At 39.1% G+C, this 25519-nt stretch overlaps 1 protein-coding gene across 2 annotated transcripts; it reads right to left on the bottom strand.

Moving 5' to 3' along the window:
- Positions 1–1429: 1429 nt before the first annotated feature.
- On the bottom strand, positions 1430–4731 carry sox9b (SRY-box transcription factor 9b). Of its 2 annotated transcripts, none has more exons than XM_079841397.1 (3): positions 4048–4731; positions 3348–3595; positions 1430–3142 (listed from the first exon to the last, which is right to left on the bottom strand). In XM_079841397.1, exons 1-3 carry the CDS (start codon positions 4458–4460, stop codon positions 2457–2459), a joined length of 1347 nt encoding a protein of 448 aa, XP_079697523.1. In that variant the 5' UTR covers positions 4461–4731; the 3' UTR covers positions 1430–2456. The 2 variants fall into 2 exon arrangements, with proteins under 2 accessions (XP_079697523.1, XP_079697522.1); XM_079841396.1 differs by having other exon boundaries at positions 1430–3145; positions 4048–4687.
- Positions 4732–25519: the final 20788 nt, after the last annotated feature.

Here is a 25519-nt window from a genome sequence, read left to right as displayed (position 1 = left end):
AAACGAACGTGCAAAGACTAAATCAAACGCCCTTTACAAAAATAAAGGTAAAACAACGATGTCTGACAATTTTAAAGTTGGAGGAGAACATGAGATGGAGTTTTTCGGCACTGAGTCGGTGCTTCCACTTACATCATGTGACCTTTCCGATGTGATGCCGTCATACGTCGTGAAGAAGCACAACACCGAAGTCACGCATTCGTGGTTAAAAAGTATATAAAGGTAAATTGTTTTGGTGAAAATGTCAGATGGTTTGTCTAGATAAGACCCTATTCCTCGTCTGGGTTCGTGCAGAGCCTCTGAAGCCCTTCCTTTGCAAGGCAAGGCTAGGCATTTTTATTTCTAAAGCACATTTTAAACAGCTATTGCTGACCAAAGTGCTGTACAATCTACCACTTTGGATAATGAAGTACATAAACTTTATCTTTCATAAAAAAGAAAATATAATCAAATACATAACTGACAGGAAGACACAAATTAGTAAGATTACATTGATCCGAAAGCTAGAGAAAAAGTATATGTCTTTAGTGCAGTTTTGAAGCTTTCAACATTGGAAGAGAGCCCAATGTGGACCGGCAGATCATTCCACAACAGAAAAGGCACGATCTCCTTCAAACGAGACCGCGGCACGGTCAGCATCAACCTGTTGAAAGACCTTAAGGGCATAGAACATTTCCGGCAGAGAAGCAAATCTGTGATGTATTGTGGAGCCATGCCATTTAACCCCTTATACACATACAATAAAACCTTATGTAGCATGGTATTCAACCGGCAACCAGTGAAGTGAAGCCAGAACAGGCGACATGTTCCCTCTTTCTGGTCCCAGTAAGAAGTCTGACAGCAGCGTTTTGTACCAATTGTAGGCGGGATAAAGAGGACTTAGCCACACCAAGGTACAACGAGTTACAGTAATCCAGCCTGGAGGAAATAAAAGCATGAATCACTGTCTCCAAATATTTTGGTGATAAAAACGCTTTAAATTTTGCATTGGATCTGAGATGATAAAAGCTACTCTTCACCCCTGAATTGATTTGTCTGTCAAATTTAAGGCTGTTATAAAAAATAACTCCCAACATGTTTGCATGTTCATGAGAATTCCCAGATAAAGGACACAGATGGTCATTTATCTGTAAAATAGAAGATATTAGACTATAGACAATTTCAGTTTTAGAGTCATGTGAAACTGCATTGATTTGGACCTTCAACAGTTGGTTGCCATTTAAGTCCATTGAGGAATGTTTTCCTCAAATTTCCACTGAAGAAAGAAAGACATGAACATCTTGGATGAGATGGGGGTGAGTAAATTACCAGGATTTTCATTTTGAAGTGAACTAATCCTTGTCGGATGAGTAATTACCGTGTGTTAATGTCATGAACATCCCACAAAAAGTTTGAACTGTTTGAAAAAGACACATTTTAAAGCAAAGGATATTTTCAATATCTTTCTTTTTATTGCAAACAATATGATACAAAAGATAAGCTTCTTTTAAGACGGTGGCATGTTTTACAGTTTTTTTTTAAATGAAATAAAGAATAAGGGAAAAATAAATGCTGGTGTTTTCATAGAGATGTATCCAACAGCCTGCAGAAGTTCCAGTAAAAAAAAAAGAGTTCCAGTTGTTTCTATGACAGGTTTGATCAAGTTTCACAATTATAATCAGTTCTCAACTAGATAGACAGTTTAAAATGGAAACATTAACAAATGATAAATAAACGAGATGGTTAAAGTTTGCTCTACAACTAAAAATCGCAATCATCTCTGGAAACATTTCATCACAAATTAGTCGTACAAAGCCGAAGTACATGATAAAATGCAAATAGTATTACTTTCAAGTCAAATGAACACTAATGAATAAATTAAAAGAGGTTAAGACTCCATGGCATCTGAAGGAATGCCAATCTGACCAATGGTGAGCTACGGAGGAGCCTCAGGTCAAAGGGCACTTCCTGTTTCTCCTCCAGCAGCGTGACGGAGGCGATCTCTATAGGCACAGACGGATGAAGGCAGTTTTCACGGAAACAAGAGCTCAAATATGGCAACTGTGATGCGGCAGCCGCAGCTGCGCTTAGGCACGGACTCTAGAAGCGTTCAGACTGTACATCTTCCCCCAGCGAACTTGCACATACTCTGCCCAAGTTTTGACAACCCCTCACAAATATATACAGAGGAAAATATCAGAGTCTTTACAAAAATATCGTCAGACAGCTGCGTATAAATCCCCCAATCCAACAAAACCGAGAAAAACAGATAACACATACACAGTACATACTAAAATAATCATCTTGATCTGTCCTCACAGAGGATTTCTCTTTTGTTTCATTATATCTAGAAAAATATAATCACAACTCCAAGCAATGTAAAAAGGCACAGTTGGGAGCCATTCTGTTCGTTTCAGTACTTTAAAAGAACTTTAAAAGGCTTGAACGAGAGCGTCTCTGGACTGCCGCTTAGTCTCTCAGGGCCGGGACAGCTGGGTGTAGACCGGCTGCTGCTCCCAGTGCTGCGGGCTGTGCGGCTGCGGCACGGACGGGACGCCCGCCGTGTCGGCGATGGGGGTGTACATGGGCCTCTGGCTGGGGCTCATGTAGCTGAACGCGGGGTACTGGCCCGCGGCGTGGCTGTAGTAGGAGCTGGCTGGACTCTGGTGCTCGGCGTACTCGTACTGCGTGCGTGTGATCGAGGGGTAAGAGGTGCTGTAGTGCTGCAGGTTGAAGGAGCCGTAGGTGACGTGCTGCGGGGAACCCTCGCTGTAGTGGCTGGGACTCAGCTGCTCCGTCTTGATCTGCGTTCTCTGCTGGCCTTGGCCCTGCTCGCCGCCGTTGGCCATCGCGCTCAACGAGTGCTGCTGCTGTTTGGACATCCAGCCGGCCTGAGAGCCGAGCCCGTAGCCGGCGGAGTACGCCTGGGCGCTGTTGGACACCGCAATCCCCGGGTGCCCGTGAGGAGGCAGGTACTGGTCGAACTCATTGACGTCGAAAGGCTCCATGTTGGAGATCACGTCGCTGCTCAGCTCGCCGATGTCTACGGCCCCGAAGTCGATGCCCTCCTGCAGCGGACGGCCTTCGCGCTTCAAGTCTGCTTTGCTGGATGGCAGGTCTGTTTTGGGGGTTGTGGGAGGTGTTGGGGGACCTTGGGACTGACCTGCTTTTCAAAACAGAGACAAGAAAAAAAAAACTATAAATGTACTGCCTGCCACAAATTATGCAACCAGAAAGCTGATAAAGATACACAGCGACATTTAGAAGGCCAGATAAGGTTTACGAGTCTCCTGCAGGCGTTACATAAGGTGCTCTGTGTTTTCAAAGGGTACAGTAGCGTACAGGCGATTGAGGCGACGTTGAAGTACCTGAGTGGTCTCCGGGGGAATGCGCTTCGCCCACGCTGGATGCGGGAGAGTCGGCCTGCTGCAGGGCTTTGAATATGGCGTTGGGAGAGATGTGCGTCTGCTCGCCGTCCTCGGCTTCGCTCTGGCCGTTCTTCACAGATTTTCTTCTCCTGGGCTGGTACTTGTAGTCGGGGTGGTCTTTCTTGTGCTGGACCCGCAGGCGCTCAGCCTCCTCCACAAATGGACGCTTCTCTCCCTCATTCAGTAGTCTACAGATATCCATGAGAAAAAATTACTTCTTCGGTTAACAAGAAACAAATGATGTGTTCTATTGTTTTGTTTTTTTTCTGAATCGTATTTAATTTTAATTAAATAAACCCAAAACTAGAACATTAAGATATTTCATATCCATAACAACATCTAGACAACTTCTTAAAACCAAAGATTTTTACCATCTGCACAAACTAACTTTTTCTACACTAAAATGCATGTAACTATTTATAATTTACCTCCATTAACTTTACATTCACCTTTTCACAAGCTTATCAGTAATGGTTTATTAGCATTATTTAGTTAATAAAATAATGCAATCTACTGTTAACACAAATACAAAGTCTTCCAGAGTTTGCCTGGGCAACTATATACATAAATCAGTATTGCTCTGACTTCTGGACTTTTTCTAGAATCTCATAAATGGCATAAAGTGAAGTAAAGCTCTCACCTCCAGAGTTTCCCGAGGGTTTTGCTGAGTTCTGCGTTGTGTAGGTGCGGGTACTGATCCGCCAGTTTCCTGCGCGCGGCTTGAGCCCACACCATGAACGCGTTCATCGGTCTCTTCACGTGCGGTTTGTTCTTGCTAGAGCCGTTCACTCGCACGGGCATGGGCACCAGGGTCCAGTCGTAGCCCTTCAGCACCTGCGACACCGCGTCTCTGATGCACACGGGGAACTTGTCCTCCTCGTCCTTCTTAAACTCTCTCAGGTGTTGATCCGCTCGGGTGCTCTCGCTGTCCGACCCGGACCCGGACGGACACGGAGACCCGGCGGAATCCTCGGACATGCTCGGGCTGGGCGCGTCGGAGAGACTCTTGTCCTGCTCGTCGCTCATTTTCAGGTAGGAGTCGAAGAGATTCATGCAGAAGAGTTAAGAAAACTGTCGTGCCCCGTTAAAATCCTCCTGCAGGAGTTCAGATGAGTGCGGTGAAAGCGCGCGCCCCTGCGCGAACGAGCTCCAAGTGTCCAAAGGTCCTCAGATCTGCGCCTCGCGGGTAAATAAACACATGCAGCTCGACATATATCACTGAGATGAGGACAAATCCTGTCTGAGTGTGTTTGTGTGGAGATTTGGGGAGGTTCTGCTCCCTCTGTCTCCAAAGCGCATCACTTATATACACATGTGGATGAATGGAGGCGGAGCAGAACCCGATCTCTCTCTCTCTCTCTCTCTCTCTCTCTCTCTCTCTCTCTCTCTCTCTCTCTCTCTCTCTCTCTCTCTCACACACACACACACACACACACACACACACACACACACACACACACACACACACACACACACACACACACACACACACACACACAGCGCGCGCAACGAAGAATAAAATAAATATAAACATCAACATGCTGTTTTTACTCGAGTATAAAAATGCTTAAAAATAGATGTGGTAGGAGCTAAGTGAACTTGTTTTATTCAAAACTAAATACACTTGGTTACACCGAAGACTATTATTTTGTACAAATAGCAAACTGCACATGTCTAGTACATGAGTAGCTACACAGCTTAATGTGCTACTTTTGTTTATTTTATTATATGTCGAAAGTTTATGCAAAATCACTCTGTTTTCCATCTCAAGCCAGCATTTTCATAAAACTGTAAAGTTTGTGTATTGTTCAGTGTGTGTATATCTGCTCATATCACTCGTGTGTGTTCGCTGTGTGACCGATAGGGGGCGACATGAGTTCAGAGACTCACACCATCATTCATTCAGTAAAGCCCACAAACAACTGCTTTACTCCGTTTACTTCATATCAAACAGTGCACTTCGCTGAAAAATGTATTGAAACCTCAACACAGCACAGTAATTATGGGAGCACCTCTCCAAAAACGTAACATGCTTTGCATTTACGAAAACCAAAACAGATTTGTTTGGGCATGTTGGCACATGTTTTCTTAATGATGTAAATGTGCAATGGCTTTTTTTTTATAAGTATGTCTATAGCAAACACGGACAAAAAAAAAATCACTTTAATAATAACAAAAACTTCTAATGCTAAACAGAATTATTTTTATTTGTTTATTGAGGGGGACTCTAATTCAATTACAAAATTACAAATGAATGTTTTTTATTCGAGTCAAGTCAAGTAACCTTCATTTATATAGTGCTTTTTACAATATAGATTGTTTCAAAGGAGCTTTTGCAGTAAATTAATGAAGAGATTGTGTTGGCTGTACATCAGCTCTAGAAGAAAGTTATTGTACAGCTAAAGTAAGTTTATGATTCATTCATTCATTTCCGTTGTAAAATAATATTAGTTATTTATCACTTTGAGGCTAAAATCGAAAACGTTTAATGCATTCTGGACATTCATTTGCAGTGTTTGGTGGCTTGAGAACGCAAACTTTCTTGAAAAAGATAAAAAAAAGATTGTATTTATATTTGCTGTAAAGTTTATTTATTGCGTGATTTCTTGCATTTTTATATTTCTGTTTGCTTGTTATTGTCATTGCTTTGATTTTGTATTTCTCATTGCTTATGCACATTTCGGCCTTTTAAAAAAACACATCAGTATTAGCATTACAAATATATATTTCATTAGCTGTCAAACATTCAGTGCTGAAGATCTTTCACTTGCATGAGCATGTGTCTGAAAACTATACATTCAGAAACAACAGTACCACAGCAGCAACAACAATATAATAAATCTTTGGTAGCAGGGTAAAATAGAAATTGCTCAGTTACTCTCTGTCTCTCTGTGTTTATTTGTGCAAGTAATGTTGTGGAAATGTAATTTTGGGCAGAACGTGGGCTACACATGTGTTCCTCATGAGCTACCTGAAATATCACGTTTAATAGATCACAGATGTGTGTCTGCCCTCTCTCTGTATCGCCAAATTACCACAATTACGTGATGAGGAACGGGCTTTTTCGCCTGTTATAAAATGTGCAAATCATCTACACTACCGTTGAAAAGTTTGGTTTCTATGTGTCTTTCCTCAGTGTCTGCAGACTTAGCTGTTGGTGTAGCGGGTGAGTTTTACACACACAGGTCGCAGAGGCGTGGGTGGGTTGTGCGGTATCAGCCGGTGGAACTGATACAGCGGGTCCCTCCTTATTCTGCCCTGAGCGTGAAGCGCCGCTCCTCATGCACTGTAACGCTGGGAAACTTCTCAGCTTTATTTCGAGCCCCAGTGTTAAAAACTGGGAGACAAACAGTGAAAGTCAACTGCTAAATCATGTCCCCCACTCCTGTTCGCGCTTGCAGAATCTGTGGCTGTCAGCTGAGTGGTGTGTGTGTGAGTGTTTGTGAAGTATAGCGTTCTTGCTTGTGTTGTTCCTCCACGTACTTTTATAATGCAATGTTTGCGGACAACCCTAAGTGATGTTTTCAAACAGTAAGACACTCACGTGGTCATATTAATACTCCCCTGTTATATAACTGTTGTGGCTTCTCGTCACAGGACAGCATTCAACAATTGAGTAGTTCTAATTACTGCACATCATCGTGGAAATCTAGCGTCACGCCATCGGGGCTCTGCATTCGTGTCAGAAAAACGGTTCCTAGCTCAATGAAACCAAGGACTGAACTGGCAAACTGCCGCAACCGATGGCTCTCAGTTCAGTTTACTGTTACTCGAGAACTGTTGTGACAGGATCATTCAGTCTGATTTGCAAACTAGCCAGAGCAAAGAGGCAAAAGTAGACATCAGTTGTTCCAGAATCATATTACTCCGGGGGTGGTATTCCAGAAAGCAAAGGTAACTCACCGTCAAATACACCCCAAACTCTCAGTTGACTAACCCAAACCTATGCAGGTTCCTGAACCATGGTCTGGAGTAAGTTCAGTCAACCCGGAGTATGAAACTCAGAGTTAACGGTGACCGCACAAAGACATTCTCAACCGTGCGGCGAATCCAAAACGGACACTAAGATGAAGCGCGATTTATATTTTTATAGCATATCGCCACCTAGTGGGTGGTTTTGCAATCTTTTTTTAATCTTATCTTTTAGGGCCCTATTTTATTGATCTGAGCTCATAGTCTGAAGCTCACGGCGCAGGTGCTCTTAGGGCATGGTCGCATCCACTTTTGCTAGTTTAACGATGGGAAAAACGACCAGCGCATGGTCTAAAAGGGTTGTCCTTAGTCTCTTAATGAGTCATGGGTGTGTTTTGGGCGTAGCATGCAATAAACCAATCAGAGTCTCACCTCCCATTCCCTTTAAAAGCCAGTTTTCTCAAAATAGCAACGCTCCAACAATGCTCCTGAACATGCCTGGTTTTCAGACCAGACGCCCATGGGTGAACAGATGCGCCAGTGCATTTGATATTTAAACAACGTAGAGTTGGACGTGAAAATGAGAACTACGTCGGACTGAAATTAGCAAAAAACACTTGCGTCACATTGCGCCGGGTGTATGATAGGACCCATAATCTTTCTTTAATCAGCTTTTTAATTTCTTTAAACAAGAATTATATTTTTAGTTTGATGCTAAATATATAAAATTAAAAAAGAGAGACGGGTTGACCTAAAGAAAACAGTGTGCTTTCAAAGATAATATGGCTGTATAAATGAATTTTTTATGTTTAGCCAATTAACTACCACATTTGTTGTGAGATGCATCATATGCATTTAATTATAGGAATAGATTATATAGAAAATATCCCATTTTCGTTCAAAACTTTTAATGCAGATTTATGAGATCAGTAAATTAGAGTAAAATAACATGTTTTGTTTTATTATAACTCACTGAGTGGCAGATTTGAAGAAAGTTACTATCGTTTGGCAATTAAATAAATGACGGAGAATTACATGCGCATTGCCAACATTTTATCAAGTAAGCTTGAATATATAACTTATAGTGTTAATTTTAATTAGTGAGTGCACGTACGGCTTGGGTATGCAGAGCATTCACAGCTTATATCGACCGCACGCCCCTGTATTATATAACTATATAATCCAATATTGTGTGAAATTTGTTATGCTCACTAGCCGCGTTTCCATTAAAGATTTGCGCATATTTTCTAAATGTCAATAAAAAACTATTGCGAAATGACAGCATTTCCATTAACCGATGTTATGCAACTAAAACTTTTTTTTTTCCTCTCGCGATAAGTCATTCCAAAAATTATGCCACGTATGCCACGACTTTTACGTACGCCAGGTGACCTGTAAATGCGGAAATAGCAGTTTCGTGAAAATGTCCTTTTTCGAATTGCCTGAAAAACCACCTCATGTGAGCGTAAAAACTTTTTTGCGATATATGGGATTTTTCCAGTGGGTGTATTTTAAATTTGCAATTTCAGTTTGCGCAATTTGAAGGGTAATGGAAAAGCGGCTACTGTCGTGCGCTGAACACCTCTGAAACAAACTAACCCTAGAACATGAGTAGAAAGTAAGTTGCTATGTAATTACTTGCATACCCTGCTATTTTACATGATATATGGATGGCATTATTTCTGAATTTCTTATTGGTTATTGGAAAACTAGAATTTTGATGTCTTTGTGCACCTGCAATCTTTTAGCAAAGAGGCCTGTGTGCCGAAATGTGTTGGTGATTATATAAACTGTATATAACCATGACCAGTGCAATTCACAAGTGTTGTTGGATATTTGTTCAAAAATATACTCTTGTTTTTTCCTTCCACGCACCTTGTTGATTTTTTGAAGTTGCACCAGAATAACCATACAACACTTCCACTTACATAACCTAAAAGTTACCTTCCTTTTTGGAGCTGAAAGTTGATGTTATCAGATGTTTACTCTGAGTAAACCTACCCAGGTATGTCACATAACCTGCTTTCTGGAAACCCCCCCTGGGTTCTTGGCGGATTTAAAGAGTTGAGTTGTGAACTCTTCCAAATGATCCAACCAGTTCACAGAGCAATTCTAATTCATGAACTAATGGAAACAGAACTAGCTCCTGCCTCCAGAAGCATCTCTGTTGGATTAGGGTTCTAGACTCGGATGAATCCATCAGTGTTGCCTTAGTAGACAACGCTAATTGAAGAGCACCTTCTAGGGATTGTTGCATTTAGTGAAAGAAGAAGCGTATTTGGCTTCTATCTAGAGGCTCAGTGAAGAATTTGAGGAACTCCCTGCTGCGTGGACGGGCAGATCTTTTTTCTAGGAGAAACAGAAAAAAAACATGAGGAAACATGAAGGGAGGAATGGAAAGATGATGGAGTCTGTGGCCTAGACTTGTGAGAAATGACTTTGCACCTGTCCGCTACTTTCCCCTCAGAAGTGCCAGCTTCCACAAGCCTGCCAGGATGGATACACCTGGACTACCGACCCAACGGTGACAACCGGACAGGGATCGCTCTCCTCATTTCCCCACCCAGTCCAGCCCAGGGTGTCGGCACACTGTCAGAAAGCCGCTCCATACGGACGGAGTGTTTGCACGGCCAGATCAGAGCGCAGCGACACGGGTTGAGTGTTGACACATAGCATTTTGGAGGAGCTAACGTTTGAACAAGACTTATCATGGGCCTGACACCTTCAGAAGGCAAGACTCAAATGATCCCACAATGTTTTTTCACACTTCCCTGACAGCCCCCACCAAATTTTGCAAAATGGCACACTCTTCAAGATAACTTGAGCACAAGTAGAGGTACTGAGAAATAATGTGACTCAAGCAAGAGTGTAAATAAGTTGTTTACTGACAAACTACTCAAGTAATTACCTCACAAATTAGCCATTATAGTCATTATAGTCATTCATAAACATCAAGCCGGTATCTAATCCCTATTCAGATGGAGCAGAAGCATTGTTTTTAATTTTGTGGTCACTGACATTTCCATCCTTGCAAATCTCCAACCCTCAGTAAGAGCTTGGCTTAGAAAACAAAACTATGAATGCCACAGAAAAGTCTGTGCCTCATTGTTTTATCATTTAAACATACTGTATCATAAAACAAGAATTTTTCCCTGTAAGAATCTGACACTGAATATTTTCCATCAAACAGCTAGTTATAAAGTCATAAAGAAGCAGTCAATTTCAGCCTTCGCTTTTACAATCCATAATTGCCCTTGCCCAGTTCCTTGTGTATCTTTGTTGGCTTACGTCTCTGTTTGAAGATGTGGCCATTATCTTGCTCTTATCGGCTTCTGGTTTCGAGTTAAGTGAAACACCTTGTGGATTTACTGAATGAGGATGTGCGTGTGGGACCGGTCATTCCAGATAAAGCGTTGTGCCGTCGGATGGATCCCACCTGTAGAGGGGGAACATCATCAAACGCCTACTGACCACACAAATGTGACCCTGGACCACAAAACCAGTCATAAGGGCAAATTTTTTAAAATGTAGATGTATACATAATCTGAAAGCTGAATAATTAATATTTCCATTGATGTATGGTTTGTTAGGATAGGACAATATCTGAAAATCTGGAATCTGAGTGTGCAAAAAAATCTAAATATTGAGAAAATCTCCTTAAAATTTGTCCAAATGAAGTCCTTAGCAATGCATATTACTACTAATAATAATTGTTTTATATATTTACGGTAGGACATCTACAAAATATCTTCATGGAACATGATCTTAATATCCTAATGATTTTTTGCATAAAAGAAAAATGGATAATTTTGACCCACACAATGTATTGTTGGCTATTTCCACAAATACCCATGAGACGTATGACTGGTTTTGTGCAGAAAAGTCTGGACTTTCAACTCATATGTGTTCCAATGCTCTCATTTGTTCAAGAAACAAAAATATTGGTACAGAATCATGCAGCACCTTACAAATATCTACTGTACTGCATTTATTTATCTTTGTTAATGTCAAATTCGACACACTTTATTGCGTTTAAATGAATTTATTAGTAATATCACATTTTCTTTCTTGGTTCCTTGTTTTGTTTCTAGTCCAAATATCTAAAAACTATTAAATCAAGATAATTTTACTAGATAAGTAAAATTACATTTTACATGTTTGGGACAGAAACAACAAACAAGATTTCAAGATTTGTTTGCTTACCCCATTGGCAGATAAGTTTGCTTGTTTTAAGTAAAAACTTATGAAAAAATGTCATGTTATTTTAGTAAAAGTAAAATCATCTTGATTTATGATTTTTTTTTATATTTGGACTGGAAACAAGTCAAAAATACTAAGTAAGAAAAGCATTTTTTTTGCAGTGATATTATAAGATATGGGATCCTCATTTAACAAAGTACACATGATTTTGTAGCCTGGCATGTTTATGTGTGTTATTCTCTTTTTGTTGGCTTGGCTTGTTGTCTGGCCTTCTTTCAAAAAAGTTTTAAGTATTAGTGTTAAACAGGAAAACACATCAAAAGTGTTGTCCAACTTGTTTCATTAGTCTGGTAAAGTATGATTAGCAGATACAACAATTTCAACAAAGTCTGGAGTAAAATGGTTCTCTTGCAGATAAGTAACTGTCTGGCGTATTAGTGTGAAGACTTCAACGCTGACTCATGCAGATGTCTAGAGTTTGTGTGTGTGTGTGTGTGTGTGTGTGTGTGTGTGTGTGTGTGTGTGTGTGTGTGTGTGTGTGTGTGTGTGTGTGTGTGTGTGTGTGTGTGTGTGTGTGTGTGTGTGTGTGTGTGTGTGTGTGTGTGGTTGAAGATACTGACTCAATCTGGTTTGCGTTCATTTCTCAGTCTGGGTCGACAAACTGACGTGACTCACAGGTTTATCTAAGAGCTTTGTGACCTCCAGTCGAGTCGTTGTGCAGTGGGTCTGTAATTAAGCTTCTAGAGTTCCCATTAGTGATGCGAAGTCCGGCTTTTTTCATAGATTCGGCTCTTTTGGCTCGGCTCCCTTAGAAGAACTCTTGCGACTACCAAATGGCTCTTCATTTAGTATCACTCGAAGCCTTCTATTTTAGCCCAATTTAGCAATTGTGAATGGTTTGTGTGTTGGTTAGCCATTTTTTATTCAGTGTTTTCATAAAAGCCTTATTTTTTATGTTTTTTTTTTTTTTCATTACAAAAAAATGCAGTTGCTATTATTTAACATTTTAATAAAACTTTTTTTTAATAAAAGTCCTGCCCCCACCTGTGGCTGAAGATTCGGCTCTCCCCGACAGGAGTCGGATCTTCTTGTTCGCTACAAAGATTCGGCTCTTAGAGCTGTCTCGTTTGCGAACGTCACATCAGTAGTTCCCATTCACACACTCACCTGCACCTCCTGTGTGTCCAAAACTCTTCAAAATATCAATGACAAATTCTCTCATAAGCCCTATTCGGAAGGGATTATTTTAACATGGAAAAGTGGGGTAAAGTAATTATTACCAGAGCTTTTTTTGATTTTAGTCCCGTCCGAATGTGCCATCTCTGTCATCATTACAGACAATATCAGTAAAGATTACGCCGACTTTTACCTTCTGTAAAAAGGTCTGGAAAAATTACCTCAACATACGCTGTAAATATGCACGTAAATATTCCGTCATTTCCTATTTAAAAGTAGTTTCACAAGTTTGTGTGCCCATATAATCTTGTTGTCTGGCTCTTAATTTGGCTTGCTGTCTGCTATAGAGTAGGGATGGGCATTTTTGTCAATTTCTCATTTCGATCATCGATAGGTCTCAAAAACGAGTACTCGAGTACTCGGGGGCGGGGCATGTGCAGGGGGCGGGGCATGTCCCTCATTGAGATAATGAAAACTGTTATGAAAATGGTTGTTGACAAATACAAGTGACATGAAAACAGGTATATGAAAACATGAACATATAAAACAAAAAATAACTGCTAGATTATGATGCATAAATGTCTTTGAAAAATGACCAAAAATGAAAATCTTTATAAAATGACGATCTCAAATAACCAAGTCAGTAATATCTTCTGTAGCTTTACAAACGGAATATGGTTCAACTTCTCTAAAAGTGAATAAATAAAATAAAAAATAAAAAAAATGTGTGCTTCCTGTTTTACAGATGTAGCTATACAAAACAGACATCTTCTGTTAAAATTAGTTTCCAATGCACAAAGTGCAATCTCTAACTGTAACGTAAATTTACATACTACTAATATACTTACAACTGTAAAGTTGCTTTTCGATGATGTTCACAGCGCGTAATTACGTCACTTCATAACGTTCCCCTGACAATAGGGGGAAATGGATGCTCTTGTGTGAAGTAAACAACTTTTCAACTTTCTGCTAAGATATATGACTTTTTTGCAAGGAAAATGCGGGGATTATGAAATCATGCAAGCCCCGCATATTTTGCTCGTGGAAATCTGCAATTTATGCAGTGAAAGTGCGGTGTATTTGAAAATTTGTCCCCCGCATAAATATGAAGACTTTGGCTGATTATACTTTGAATTATGCATAATCGCGTTTTTCTGGAGGGACTGATATATTAATAAGTGACAGTTCATTTTCTGAAGAGTATCAGAATGGACTTCATTGAGAGAGAGGCGGCAGATCGCGCATCATGTTTGCTTTTTTATTTTGCAAAAAGCACAACATTTTATTTTTTATCGTGAGTGTACACAAATTAAAGTAGAAACTCAATAGATATTAATGATGTACAACACTTGCCTGAATGATAAAAATCGACGGAGTATTTTGAGTCTCTTTCGCACTGATAAGAAAAAAAGCGACGGCGCAACCACCGATATCTAGGGGTTAATACGCACATGACAACATAGAGGTGAAGGCAGTGTGTAAATCGAGTTATTCCTCCCACTTCTGCTAGTTTTACTGAGATTTCTTGTCCCGTGCGAATTGGCCATTACTATTACAGACGTCCTGTGGTCAAATTACATTATTCCTTCTACTCTTCTAAAACTAATCCCGTCTGAATAGCGCTTTAATGCCACATGAGAGTCATTGCAAACATTGCACTTTGTGTTGATCAAGGGGTAATGTTAGTTCAAAACCAACATTTTAACCTTTGCTAGCTGGTTAGATGGTCTTGAGTTCTGAACTCCAGTGATTACTGGTTGGAGAATCCAGCCTTTAAGTGCAAATATCAGAGAGTTCCTCAACAGTAAGCTGGGTCAGTGTCTCCAGAGGTCTCATCTGAGTGCCGTTCGGAAACAATCTCTTCGGAGGAATTTCTCACCACCAGAGCTCGCCGCACAGAGGGAAGGAGAGAATGTGAACCCTCCGAGAGCTCCGGGGAACAGATGAATGTGAAGAGGAGGAGAAAGAAAGATCAACAGCAGATTGAAGAGGCAGCCTAGTAGGATTGATGTGCTATAAAAGCTGCGTAAGCTCTTCCTGTCGACCTCCGACCGAGGGTTTAAGTGGAAATAACCATTTGAAATATTATAATAGTCATTTAAACAACATTGCATAACAATCACATTCAGACCTTTCTGGAATCAAAAAATGAAAACTTCTAAATAGCATTTGAGATTTACTGTATAGATGAGCGCACATCGTGAGTGGGGAACTCTGCGTTTTGAGTATGAACTGAAGACTGAAGCCAACTGGTATTTGTCATACGTTTTTATTGTGAATGCTAACAGTAGCTATGTTTCCATCCAAAGTTGTGAATCTAACTTTTGCAAAATTGGAATATCACATTAAAACATTTGTGAATAATTACATTCGATGTGTTCAGGAGAACAAAATAGTCTCATTCTGGGAAAATGGCAAAGTCACCTGAGGTTTTTGTTGCACATCAAGGGGTTTATTCGATAAATGTGTTTCCATCATAGTTTATGCACGTCTTCTTATCAGATTAAAAGTAATTTTTTTTTAATGAAGTTTTTAATGCACATTTTAATTTTATTTTTTAAAGCTGCAGTCCTTAAAATGTTTTGGTTAAAAATTATCCAATATCAGCCAGTGTTCAAAACGATTTCCTTACCTCAGCCCGATTCACAACGGTAAGCTTGTGATAATGTGTTATAATTTGAGTGGTACTGGTGGATATCCACGGGAAATACGAGCATGTCTTTGCGTCTTTACGTCACGTCTGTACACTTAAAGAAGGAGTCCAGCTAGTAGGCGATCATTGTGAAGATGCTGCAGATGGCGGATCATTTACTGCCTTTTCTCACAGCAGCTGGAATAATTAAACCTCATTTTGCATTCATGGCAGATTGTAATCCAGAAAGGCCCAAATTACATCATCAGTGACAACTGGAGATTCACCCGGAGTCAAAAGCTAAATATTAGACTGTATTGAAATCAACAGGTAACGCTAATACACACTAAATACACATAGTCACGCAATGCTGATGCTGTTAACATTAACCATTTGAGAACAAATTATAACAATAATAATAATTTGCACGGTTTGATGTGATATGAGTGATTGTTAGATTGAATCACCGTTGGTAGTGTGATTTATTGTAAGGCCTTTTTTTCTTAATTGTTTAGAACAAAAGTGGCAGACATGTTATTTGTTCAGATGACATTTTCCGGTGAAAACTCTTATTTAGGTTATACTCCAAGACGTAGAATCTCTGATTCTGAAGTACAGTATCCACACCGGTGCGGTGACTGACAGCAAGCAAGCCTCACATACTTGTTAGATTAATCCACGCTGTGGAGCCGCCGATGCACAACTCATGTAAAGATGATAATTCCACAAATAACTACATTTGCAGGTGTCAAACCAAAGTGGGAACTTCCCAGCATCTAAATGGCAGTAAAAAAAAAAGAAAAGAAAACTCATTGTAAAGTTCGTCACAGTAGACAATAGTGCATCTGTTGAATCACCTTTTGTGCGACGTAAAAGTCTATGAATGTTACCAGTCACAATTTAGTGACAGAATGGAAAAAAATATATTGAGCTCACATTTTTGTCATTATTGTGGTTTGTCATTATTGTCTAGAGAATGAAAAAAAAGGCTATGACATTTTCTTGTCAAGCTAATTCTCAAAACAACACTCTTTGATCTTACAGATGAATGTGGCCTGGCGTTAGATATGCTGTTGAATTAAGGTTTAAAAGCATTTATTAATGTCAGAAGTTTATAATGCAAGCTTTAGGCCTATTCATGTGTTTTGGTGTCACTGTGGGTTTATATATATATATATATATATATATATATATATATATATATATATATATATATATATATATACTTTTATTCAGAAAAGATGCATTTAATGGATCAAAAGTGACAGTAAATACTTTCACATTACGTTTGTAGCAACTCAAAGTAATAACTGTGCGTAATGTAAAAACTGCACATAATGTAATACATATTACATCGTTATTATTAAAATAAAATGTTCATAATGTAATAATTTTCTCAAAATGTAATAAAATCTTGAGCTCATCATGTAATAAAAAAATGACATTATCAACTCACCAAAAACATGTAATATTTTTTGCCAGTCTTAAACTACCTGTGAAATGCAACAGATTGAAATATTCATATTATTATTATTATTATTATTATTATTATTATTATTATTATTATTCATATTATTATTATTATTATTAAACAAATCTTGTTTGTATTTTTTCAAATGTACTGTAAAGGAATACCAATGCTTTATGTTTAATAAACATATAATAATATGAATATTTATATATGTTGCATTTCACAGGTAGTTTAAAATATTAAGCAGCAACTGTTTTCAACATTGATTATAATCATAAATGTTTCTTGATAATAAATCATCATATCAGAATGATTTCTGGAGGATCATGTGAGACAGAATACTGGAATATATGATAAATTCAGCTTTGATCACAAGAATAAATTACATTTTACAACATATTCACACAGAAAAGAGTTGTTTTACATTGTAATAATATTTAACAATCGGCGTGGACAAAAGCCTGTGATTTTACAGGACTGAGACCCAGTTGTCCAGTGTTGTAGCAGTCCCGCCCACTGCATGAAAAGTGGGATTTTCATCAGTATGTGACACTGTAGATTGCCGTGGAACTTCAGGTTTACGACTGTGCACGGCAATTTGCAGGCAACACCGAAAACTGCCGTAAATTGTTGGAAATTGATGTGGGCCTTGCTTGGCAGTTGTCCCCCCATGACCCCCCCCTCCCCTTAATTCTAGGGGAGGCTTTATCATGTAAATGAACATGCTGTGAGCTACACAAATGCAAATCAGAGTTGCAGCAGGGGGAGTTTTATCTAGGTTCTGAATTTTTTTGACTAAAACAAGTTTAAAGTTTAAGTTAAAATGTTAACTTAAATTTAAGTTAAATGTACTCGTTTTAGTACACATTACTAAATTTTTAGGGCAACCAGTTTGCTCCAATTTTTTAAGTAGATTCAACTTGTCCGGGCTCACAGTGTAGATTAATTACTCTGTATGTCATTAGCAATAACCAATGTTATGTAAAAAAAAATAAAAAAATACAGGACAGCAGTTCATGTCTTCAACCTTTAGAGAGGTTATGTGATGCAACAAGACAATGAACCAAAGCACACAAATAAATCAAGTAAAGCATACAGTTTACATACCAACATTAATTTTTCCACCCTGCACTGTGAATGATTTTTTAAATGGCTATTAATCATAAATGTGAAAAGTACAAGTTTGTTTGTTTATAGTTAAGTCAGATTGTGTTTTTCTGTAATTGTCATTTAAATTGAGCTCACACCACATTTTATGAATTATCAATGCAGATTTTCAAGAGGTGGTTTCCTGGACAGGGTTTAAATTATGCCAAGAGTAGGCCTTAATCTATTTAATCGTGAGTTAAAAAATTGTTGCCTGGAACAAAGATTAAGCACAGATTACTAACACCTGGACTATGAGTCCTGAACTAAAATAAACTGGATTCATTTACAGTTTTATCTAATTGCTTACACACAATTTCTGAAAATATGGCTCCATTTCTTGTAACTCTACACACAAAACACACAAAACATCAAACATCTCTTCCAAAAGCAACACTTTGTGCAAAACTATTTTAACTCTTCCAAAAATGTTGTTTTTGCATATATCTAACTACACACAAATATGCACAACTGAAGAATTTACAGTTGAACTGAAATCAACTGAACTGAATCAACACTGAAGTCACTTGAGCTGAATATTGACATTATATTGGCTTGTTAGAGCCGGTTTACAGCAGAATTTGTTTTGAACTTGTTACTGAAGCTGCTATGAAACAATATATTTTGTTGTATGCATATTCTTTCTTTCTCAAACCTTAGTTTTGATTTCTAAGTGATCAATTTATGTATGTGTTTTCACACATGATCATTGGCTGTATGGGTCCTCAGTAAATTAATGTGGCATTTAAATGGCAAAAGTTATTCTTGTCTCTATAACTTATGGCTTCCTAAAGACACGTTTATGGGTAAATAAAATATTAATAATATAAATAAAATGAATATAAAAACATATTTTAAATATAACGAAGTCATTTTATTATAGCACTCATCAGATGTTCCTGGAAACAAAACAGAGACAGAACAGTATAAACAAACTATACAACAAACTAAACACCAAATTACAAAAACATTATTATGTGAAAGTGAATAAAGTTGTGTGTGTGTGTGTGTGTGTGTGTGTGTGTGTGTGTGTGTGTGTGTGTGTGTGTGTGTGTGTGTGTGTGTGTGTGTGTGTGTTTCAGTTATAAATATGTGCTGTGTAAATTAGCCTATACTTTTAGAAATTATATATAGCCTAACTTTAAAAAACAAACAATAACCCATATAGATAAATTATAATAATTGTATAATATTAAGCATTTACTTAATATACATTGCAACATTAGGCTACTTTACTCTAGCACAGTAGTCAGTTAAGCAATTAATTAATATCTTATATTAATATACATAGCCTAGGCTACAGCTAAAGGTAAGTCTGCTTTAAAAAAAAAAATATTACACTTCGACATGTACAGAATGTGCGCGTTAAGAAACACGTTCAAATGTGTCTTCTTAACATGTTAAAACTGTGCGTGAAGCGGAAAACAGGGCGTGTTGAAACGATCATAAGTCACGCGTTTCGTATAAAGAGATTTGGCCCAGGGCGCGTTCCATATCAGAGCCCTAGTCCAATGAGGTGCGAGGTCGAGGTCATGGCCATGACGCGTAGAAGACGAGCTTTAAACTATTTTTTTTATGTTTTTTGCTGCTTTCCTTTTTCGTGATCAACAATGACAGGACACCGTCTTCAACTCAATCTCTGCATGGACGCGACGAACTTTTTGGACTCATTTTCAGGAGGCTGTCTTCGTCTTCACAACTCTGATGCTGCGTTCACACCAAACGCGAATTGAGCGTCAGGCGCGAGTGATTTCAATGTTAAGTCAATGGAAAGGCGCGTTGACGCGCGTCTGGAGGTCCCGCGGCGCGGAAGGCGCGTTACGCGCGGCGCGAAGGACGCGAATCCGCTTCATTCGCGCGTCCAGTTCGCGCGAATGGCGCGAATTGGACGCGAATTGAGCGTCTTGCGCGATACGCGCGTTACACGCGAATGGTGCTTTTGTGCATTCACGCGTTTGAAGCGAATTCGCGTCTGACGCCCGAGTTGAAAAATTTGAACTTTGGCGTCAATTCGCGCCGCGTTAACCAATCAGGAGCCTGCTTGCTGCTGTCACGTGGTAAAGTGACGTGTATGAGAAACCCTGCATAAATTAAAAACAGTACTATTGTGTCACAAAATGTAGTTTTAAGACGTTTTCAGGTGGGAATTCAGTTGTTTAAAGCTCAAATCTGTGGTTTATTTATAAAGAGAGCGCCTATTTTAAAAAAATAATCTTGTGTTTTTGGAGTTGTGAGATCCAGGCGATCACCGGGCAATCACTGCTCATAACCCCGGCGAAGGCAGCCTTTCCTCGGCCAGTCCTTCTGGCGTCTGCCGCTGGCTCTGATGTCCTGTAGTGGTTCGTTTTGTGTAGATCTAACGGCCGAGCTTTGCTCTCATGAATCTATAATTTGTTGTCTGCCAAATCGTTTTGACTGAGGGCAAAGAGAAGTTTAATAACTTTATGTTTTAAGGATATTTAAATATAAATGTACTGAAGATGATGTAGGAGTTGCCTGGACCACATTTGTGTGGCTATTAATGCTTAATATATATGTTTAATGAAAATGAAAAGAGGCAGAGTGGTGTTTTATGACATATTTCTCCTGGAGTGCCTTGAACGCGCGTCAATTTCGCTTCCAGCGCTCGATTTCTACGCGCGTCCAATTCTCTGCTGACGCGCGAATGCATTCAAAATGTACGCGCGTGAAACTAGACGCGGTAGACGCGATTTTGACGCTCAATTCGCGTTTGGTGTGAACGCAGCATGAGGCAAACTGCAGGCGCTATGAACCAGAGCATGGGTAATGTAACGTTACGATTTAAAGAATATGCTTTTATTCAGCTGTATAAGGAAATGGATGCGTTAATAGATCCGAGCTTAAAACTGCACATTTTGTTTACACAGCCTATCCTCGCCTCATAACGAAGCCGTGAGCTCTTATCTGCTTGGAGCGATTTCCGCGAGTCCAGATTTAACCGCTGATCATGACGAAATTGTGTGTAAGTAACTTCTAATGTTTTTCTCATTCCTTGTTTAATTTTACCGTGACTGTTTTTATTAATACCAGTCTCATGTAATTGTTTTCCAGCTGCCTGTAAGACGTATTATGAATCGACACGCCGGAGCTTCAGATACAAACAACCTGAACTTACATCGCAGGCGGAAACTGCGAAGTTTAGCTCGGAGTCGATCAAGAAGAAAAAGGGTAGGATTTATTATATTAGATCCGTTTTTTGTCAATGTGAGTATTTTTCAGGTTGCTTATTGTCTTTATGGATTGTATTACAGTTGCTGGAAGCGAGAGTGTGCTGGATGAGGTGGACATTTGGAAGTCCGCGACCATTGAACTCATATCTGACGAGGAAGACGGCTTTGTTGACGGGGTGTCTGGATGGATTGTGCGGCCACCGCCCTCTCGCAGCCTGGAGCTCGACGAACTTTACATTACATTACGAGACATTACTGCTGCACTGTACATAGTTGTGTGCTTAACAATAAAGCTCTTTCTTTGAATAAACCGCTGTGTTTTATAAATGAAGCTCTTTCTTTGAATGAATAGCTGTATGCTTATAAATGAAGCCCCTTGTTTGAATAAACGGCACGGTCCGTATAATTTTCCCATATATTCCTTGATGGTATGAATACTTCATAGCACAATAACATTAATATGAAACAAATTATTACAACATAAATTATATATTTATTATTATTATTGGGGTTTACATTTATAATGAGCCAGGGGGACCAATAATGATTGGTTTGCAGTGATCTGCCAACCAGTCACGAGGGATTTTTCTTTTTTAAATGTAGTGGCTTCAGCCAATAGTGAGTGAGTAAATTCAAGTCTGGCCGTTGACTCTCTGGTTTCGCTGCTATTCATATGCAAATTAGAGGTGTCGCACCTCCGCGGGCTCTCTCAGCGGGGGGCTCTCCACCTACGTCATGGTTCGTTTACGACAATTTGTGGCACAGACGAACACGACGTTCGCTGCCTCTAAATTGTCGAAAACTGCCGAAAATTAGGGAGATTTCCAGGAGTATACAGGCGTTTACGGGGTCGAAAATCCCACTTTTCATGCAGTGGCCTCCAGGTGTTGAGGAAAAAAACAGGCACATTTTAAAATAAATGTATTCTGCAAACATCAGAGAAATTTGGATATTTTACAAAAAGATACCCAGCGACCCTGCAGAGGACAAAGTGGTTATAAAGAATGGATGGATAATGATGAAAAAGATGTGAAAACTAATTTATTTTAACAAATTTTTTCACACTTTCTATAAAAAAAAACTTAAAGGACAGACAGACAGATTTCCTCAGGACACACTGATCCTCAAGCTTGATTTTGGACTGATTCGAGTCTTTGAGCTTTCAGTTTTAATAAACGTTAATTAGCAGTACTCCGCTTAGAATTCTCCGCTTTTCTAAACATTTGGGCCGGTCCTGTCAGTACGGGCTTCAGCAGACGGGGCGTCAGAGGGTGAACCCCAATGATCTCATCAACCCGTCATCCAGTGCTTTCTGAAATCATGTCATCTGTGGCAGACATCCTCCGACTGACTTATGAGCTATTGCATCATGTGCACACATGCTCACCCAAACCCTCTTTTACAGAGCTGACTTACTGTTCACATGTGACATTTCTGTCATTAGCAACAAAAGCCGGAGCCACAAGAAAAATCATAAATGAGTTTTTGATCATTTTCACAAAAGTTTCATGGCCCCCAGAATATTCTGTTGTATGAATATCTGAACATGCAATATATCAAAAGAAAGAACAAACGCTAGCTTTATGCATTCTTTTATATCAACTTGAATATGTTATTCATAAAAAAAGCTACATTTTCAGCAAAAAGCTGAGAAAAACATATTTTTAACTACACACAGATGGAGTCCATCAACACCCCCAAAGCTTCACAGTCCTATCGCTCGTCCTGGGGCGATATTTCATTCAGGAACATGCTGTTTAATGATAGCGTTATTTTACATATGTATATAATTACATGTTATCACTTGTTTCTGCTTCTCAAGTGTTTTGGGGACACTAAATATTCAAGAATATTATTGATCTGCCTACATTGACACCATTGTTTGAGAAATGAACTGAGCTGGGCAGCTCAATAAAAAATTTGTACAACAGAAATTAACCATCTCTCAACTTACTTAAATGGTTAGTTCACCCAAAAATGTAAATTGAGACCTTCAAGTCTGTGAGACCTTTGTTCATCTTCAGAACACAAATGAAGATATTTTTGATGAAATCTGAGAGCTCTCTGATCCCTTCATAGACAGCAATTTAAATAACACTTTCAAGGTCCAGAAAGGAAGTAAACACATAGTTAAAATAGTCATGTGACTCCAGTAGCTCAACCTTAATGTTATTAGGCGAAGAGAATACTTTAGTGTGCAGAAAACAAACAAAAAAACAAACAACTTTATTCAATAATCTCTTCCCCACAGTGCAGCGCTTCCGGGTTCTATGGCAGAACTGCGGCTCACTATTGGCTGAGCACGATCACATGCATGTGTTCTGGTGCTTACATGAATCACGTAAGAGAGTGACAAGGAAGAGAAGAGATTGCTGAATAAAGTCGTTATTTTTGTTTGTTTTCTTTGTTGCATAATTTTCCTGTTATCTTGAAACAATCTGTTTTGTAAAAAGCACTATATAAATGAAGGTGACTTGACTTGTTTTGATCTGGAGATTTGCTACTCTTTTCAGCGTCCCTACCGTATAACAGTGAAAACACAGAAAACCAGAAAAATCCCTCAATGTGGAACGGTTGGTTTTGGGTGTTTGTTTCGTGTTTATGTCTGAGGCCCTGTCCCAAATAGCACCCTAAACCCTCGTGGTCTTCCTACGAGTCCGCACTTTCATGACGTAAGGCCGCTTTGACTGTTAAATCGAAAGTGCACATCGAGGGCGCATATTGACCGCAAAGGGGGCGCTCCCTTATGAGATCTAAAATGACAAATGGGACACCCTACGTTCTTGTGGACAGCCATTGTAAGTCCACAAGATCGAAAGTGCATATGAAGTGTGCCATTTGGGACAGGGCCTTAGTCTTGAACAGTGTTGGGAGTAACACGCTACAAAGTAACGCGTTACTGTAATTCCACTACTTTTTGTGGTAACGCGCAAGTAACTAAATATTTTTTTAAATCAAGTAACGCAATTACAATTACTGAAATTTAAATGAGTTTGTTACTCGCGTTACTCTCTTTTGTGAAAAATGAACTCTTACTGACAAGAAGCTCAGATCTAGGTCTATAGCCTGGCCCGTGCTTTTTAATCCTCCCTATTACACATTGTTGCAGCCATTAAAATAGTGATTTTTTGTTTTTATTGTCAAAGTAGTTATATTTCTTTTAGTTTCTTTATTAAGTTAATTTAGAAAAATGTTTGGAGCATTTTTTTGTTTGTTCAATTAAAGTTTTAGTTTTTTTAAAGTGACTACCAGCCGGTCGGCTGACAGCGAGTTAGCCCAACGCTTTAGCCTCTCAAATCAACACTTGACTTGTCTTGCTTATAATAAAATCCACAGATATCAAACACTTCAAGCATCATAATGTTAATTTAAACTACTATCACCACCACCACCACTGTAAAAAGGCATTTTTGTATAAGTTGAGGAGTAGGCGCTTGCAAATGAAACGGGCTACCCAATCTAAAAAAATAAAAATAAAAACATGCAGGTTGTCTTACCATACACCTCTCCACAAAATGAACATAAATCCGATCTTCAATTGCCGTGTTATATGCACATTTAACGGAGTTCACGTCAACGAAAGCAAAAGATATATGAGCTGCATTTCATTTGTCAGTTAAAAGATCAAAGACCGCAATGAGAGAGAGCGAACTAGTACGGCTAAGATCAGTCTCATTAGTTTTAATGAAGATGATTGTGTTTTTGAGCATATAAGACTTACTTTCAGTTTCACTGGCGGCAGTTTGCGTGTTGGCTTGCTTTACTCATTTGTGGTGACGCGTGTTGCACCTTCTGAATTGGTTTGTTTGAGTAATCGGATTTAAATCCGTCTCGAAAGAATCTCGGAAGGCATTTACTGGTCTGGTCTTTTCACAATCGGATAGATATCAGGTCAGAGAAAAGGAATGAAGTGAGCAGGTGTAAAAAGGCCATAACTCTCCCAGTATACTCTCCCAGCTGCGCCGAGGGAACGCTCGCTGCTGCTGGATACTAAACACTGTACTACTGCTTGATTTGAAGTCCTTTTGCCCTGTAGATTACAATAAATAGGTCTAAAAATTATGTTTATTATGTTTGACTGGTCAGTACTGTTCATTTTTACATTTAAAAAGCAGATATAAAAGTAACTTAAAAGTTACTTTCCATAGTAACTAATTACTTTTGATATACAGTAATTGGTAAAGTAATTCAATTACTTTTAAAAGAAGTAACTAGTAACTGTAACTAATTACTAATTGTCAGTAACTTGCCCAACACTGGTCTTGAATTGTTATAAGGCTTGTTCGACTTCACCCAGCGATGCACAGACCAATCGGCAGCTGACTTGAAGCAGTGCATGCCGGTTAGAAATTTTGTCCGACTTGAGGCAGCGCAGACGCCACGT

The sequence above is a fragment of the Gobio gobio genome (assembly GCF_949357685.1).
Source record: "Gobio gobio genome assembly, chromosome: 1".
Classification (NCBI taxonomy): Eukaryota; Metazoa; Chordata; class Actinopteri; order Cypriniformes; family Gobionidae; genus Gobio; species Gobio gobio.
This window is presented reverse-complemented; position numbering and strand designations above follow the sequence as displayed.

Bases quoted from the DNA above. Each gene is read 5' to 3' on its own strand.
- sox9b (XM_079841396.1), bottom strand. From the start codon at position 4,460: ATGAATCTCTTCGACTCCTACCTGAAAATGAGCGACGAGCAGGACAAG. The intron at 3,596-4,047 runs GTGAGAGCTTTA...GGATATCTGTAG, and splicing joins ACCCTCGGGAAACTCTGGAG to ACTACTGAATGAGGGAGAGA. The intron at 3,146-3,347 runs GTACTTCAACGT...TGTTTTGAAAAG, and splicing joins TTCCCCCGGAGACCACTCAG to CAGGTCAGTCCCAAGGTCCC.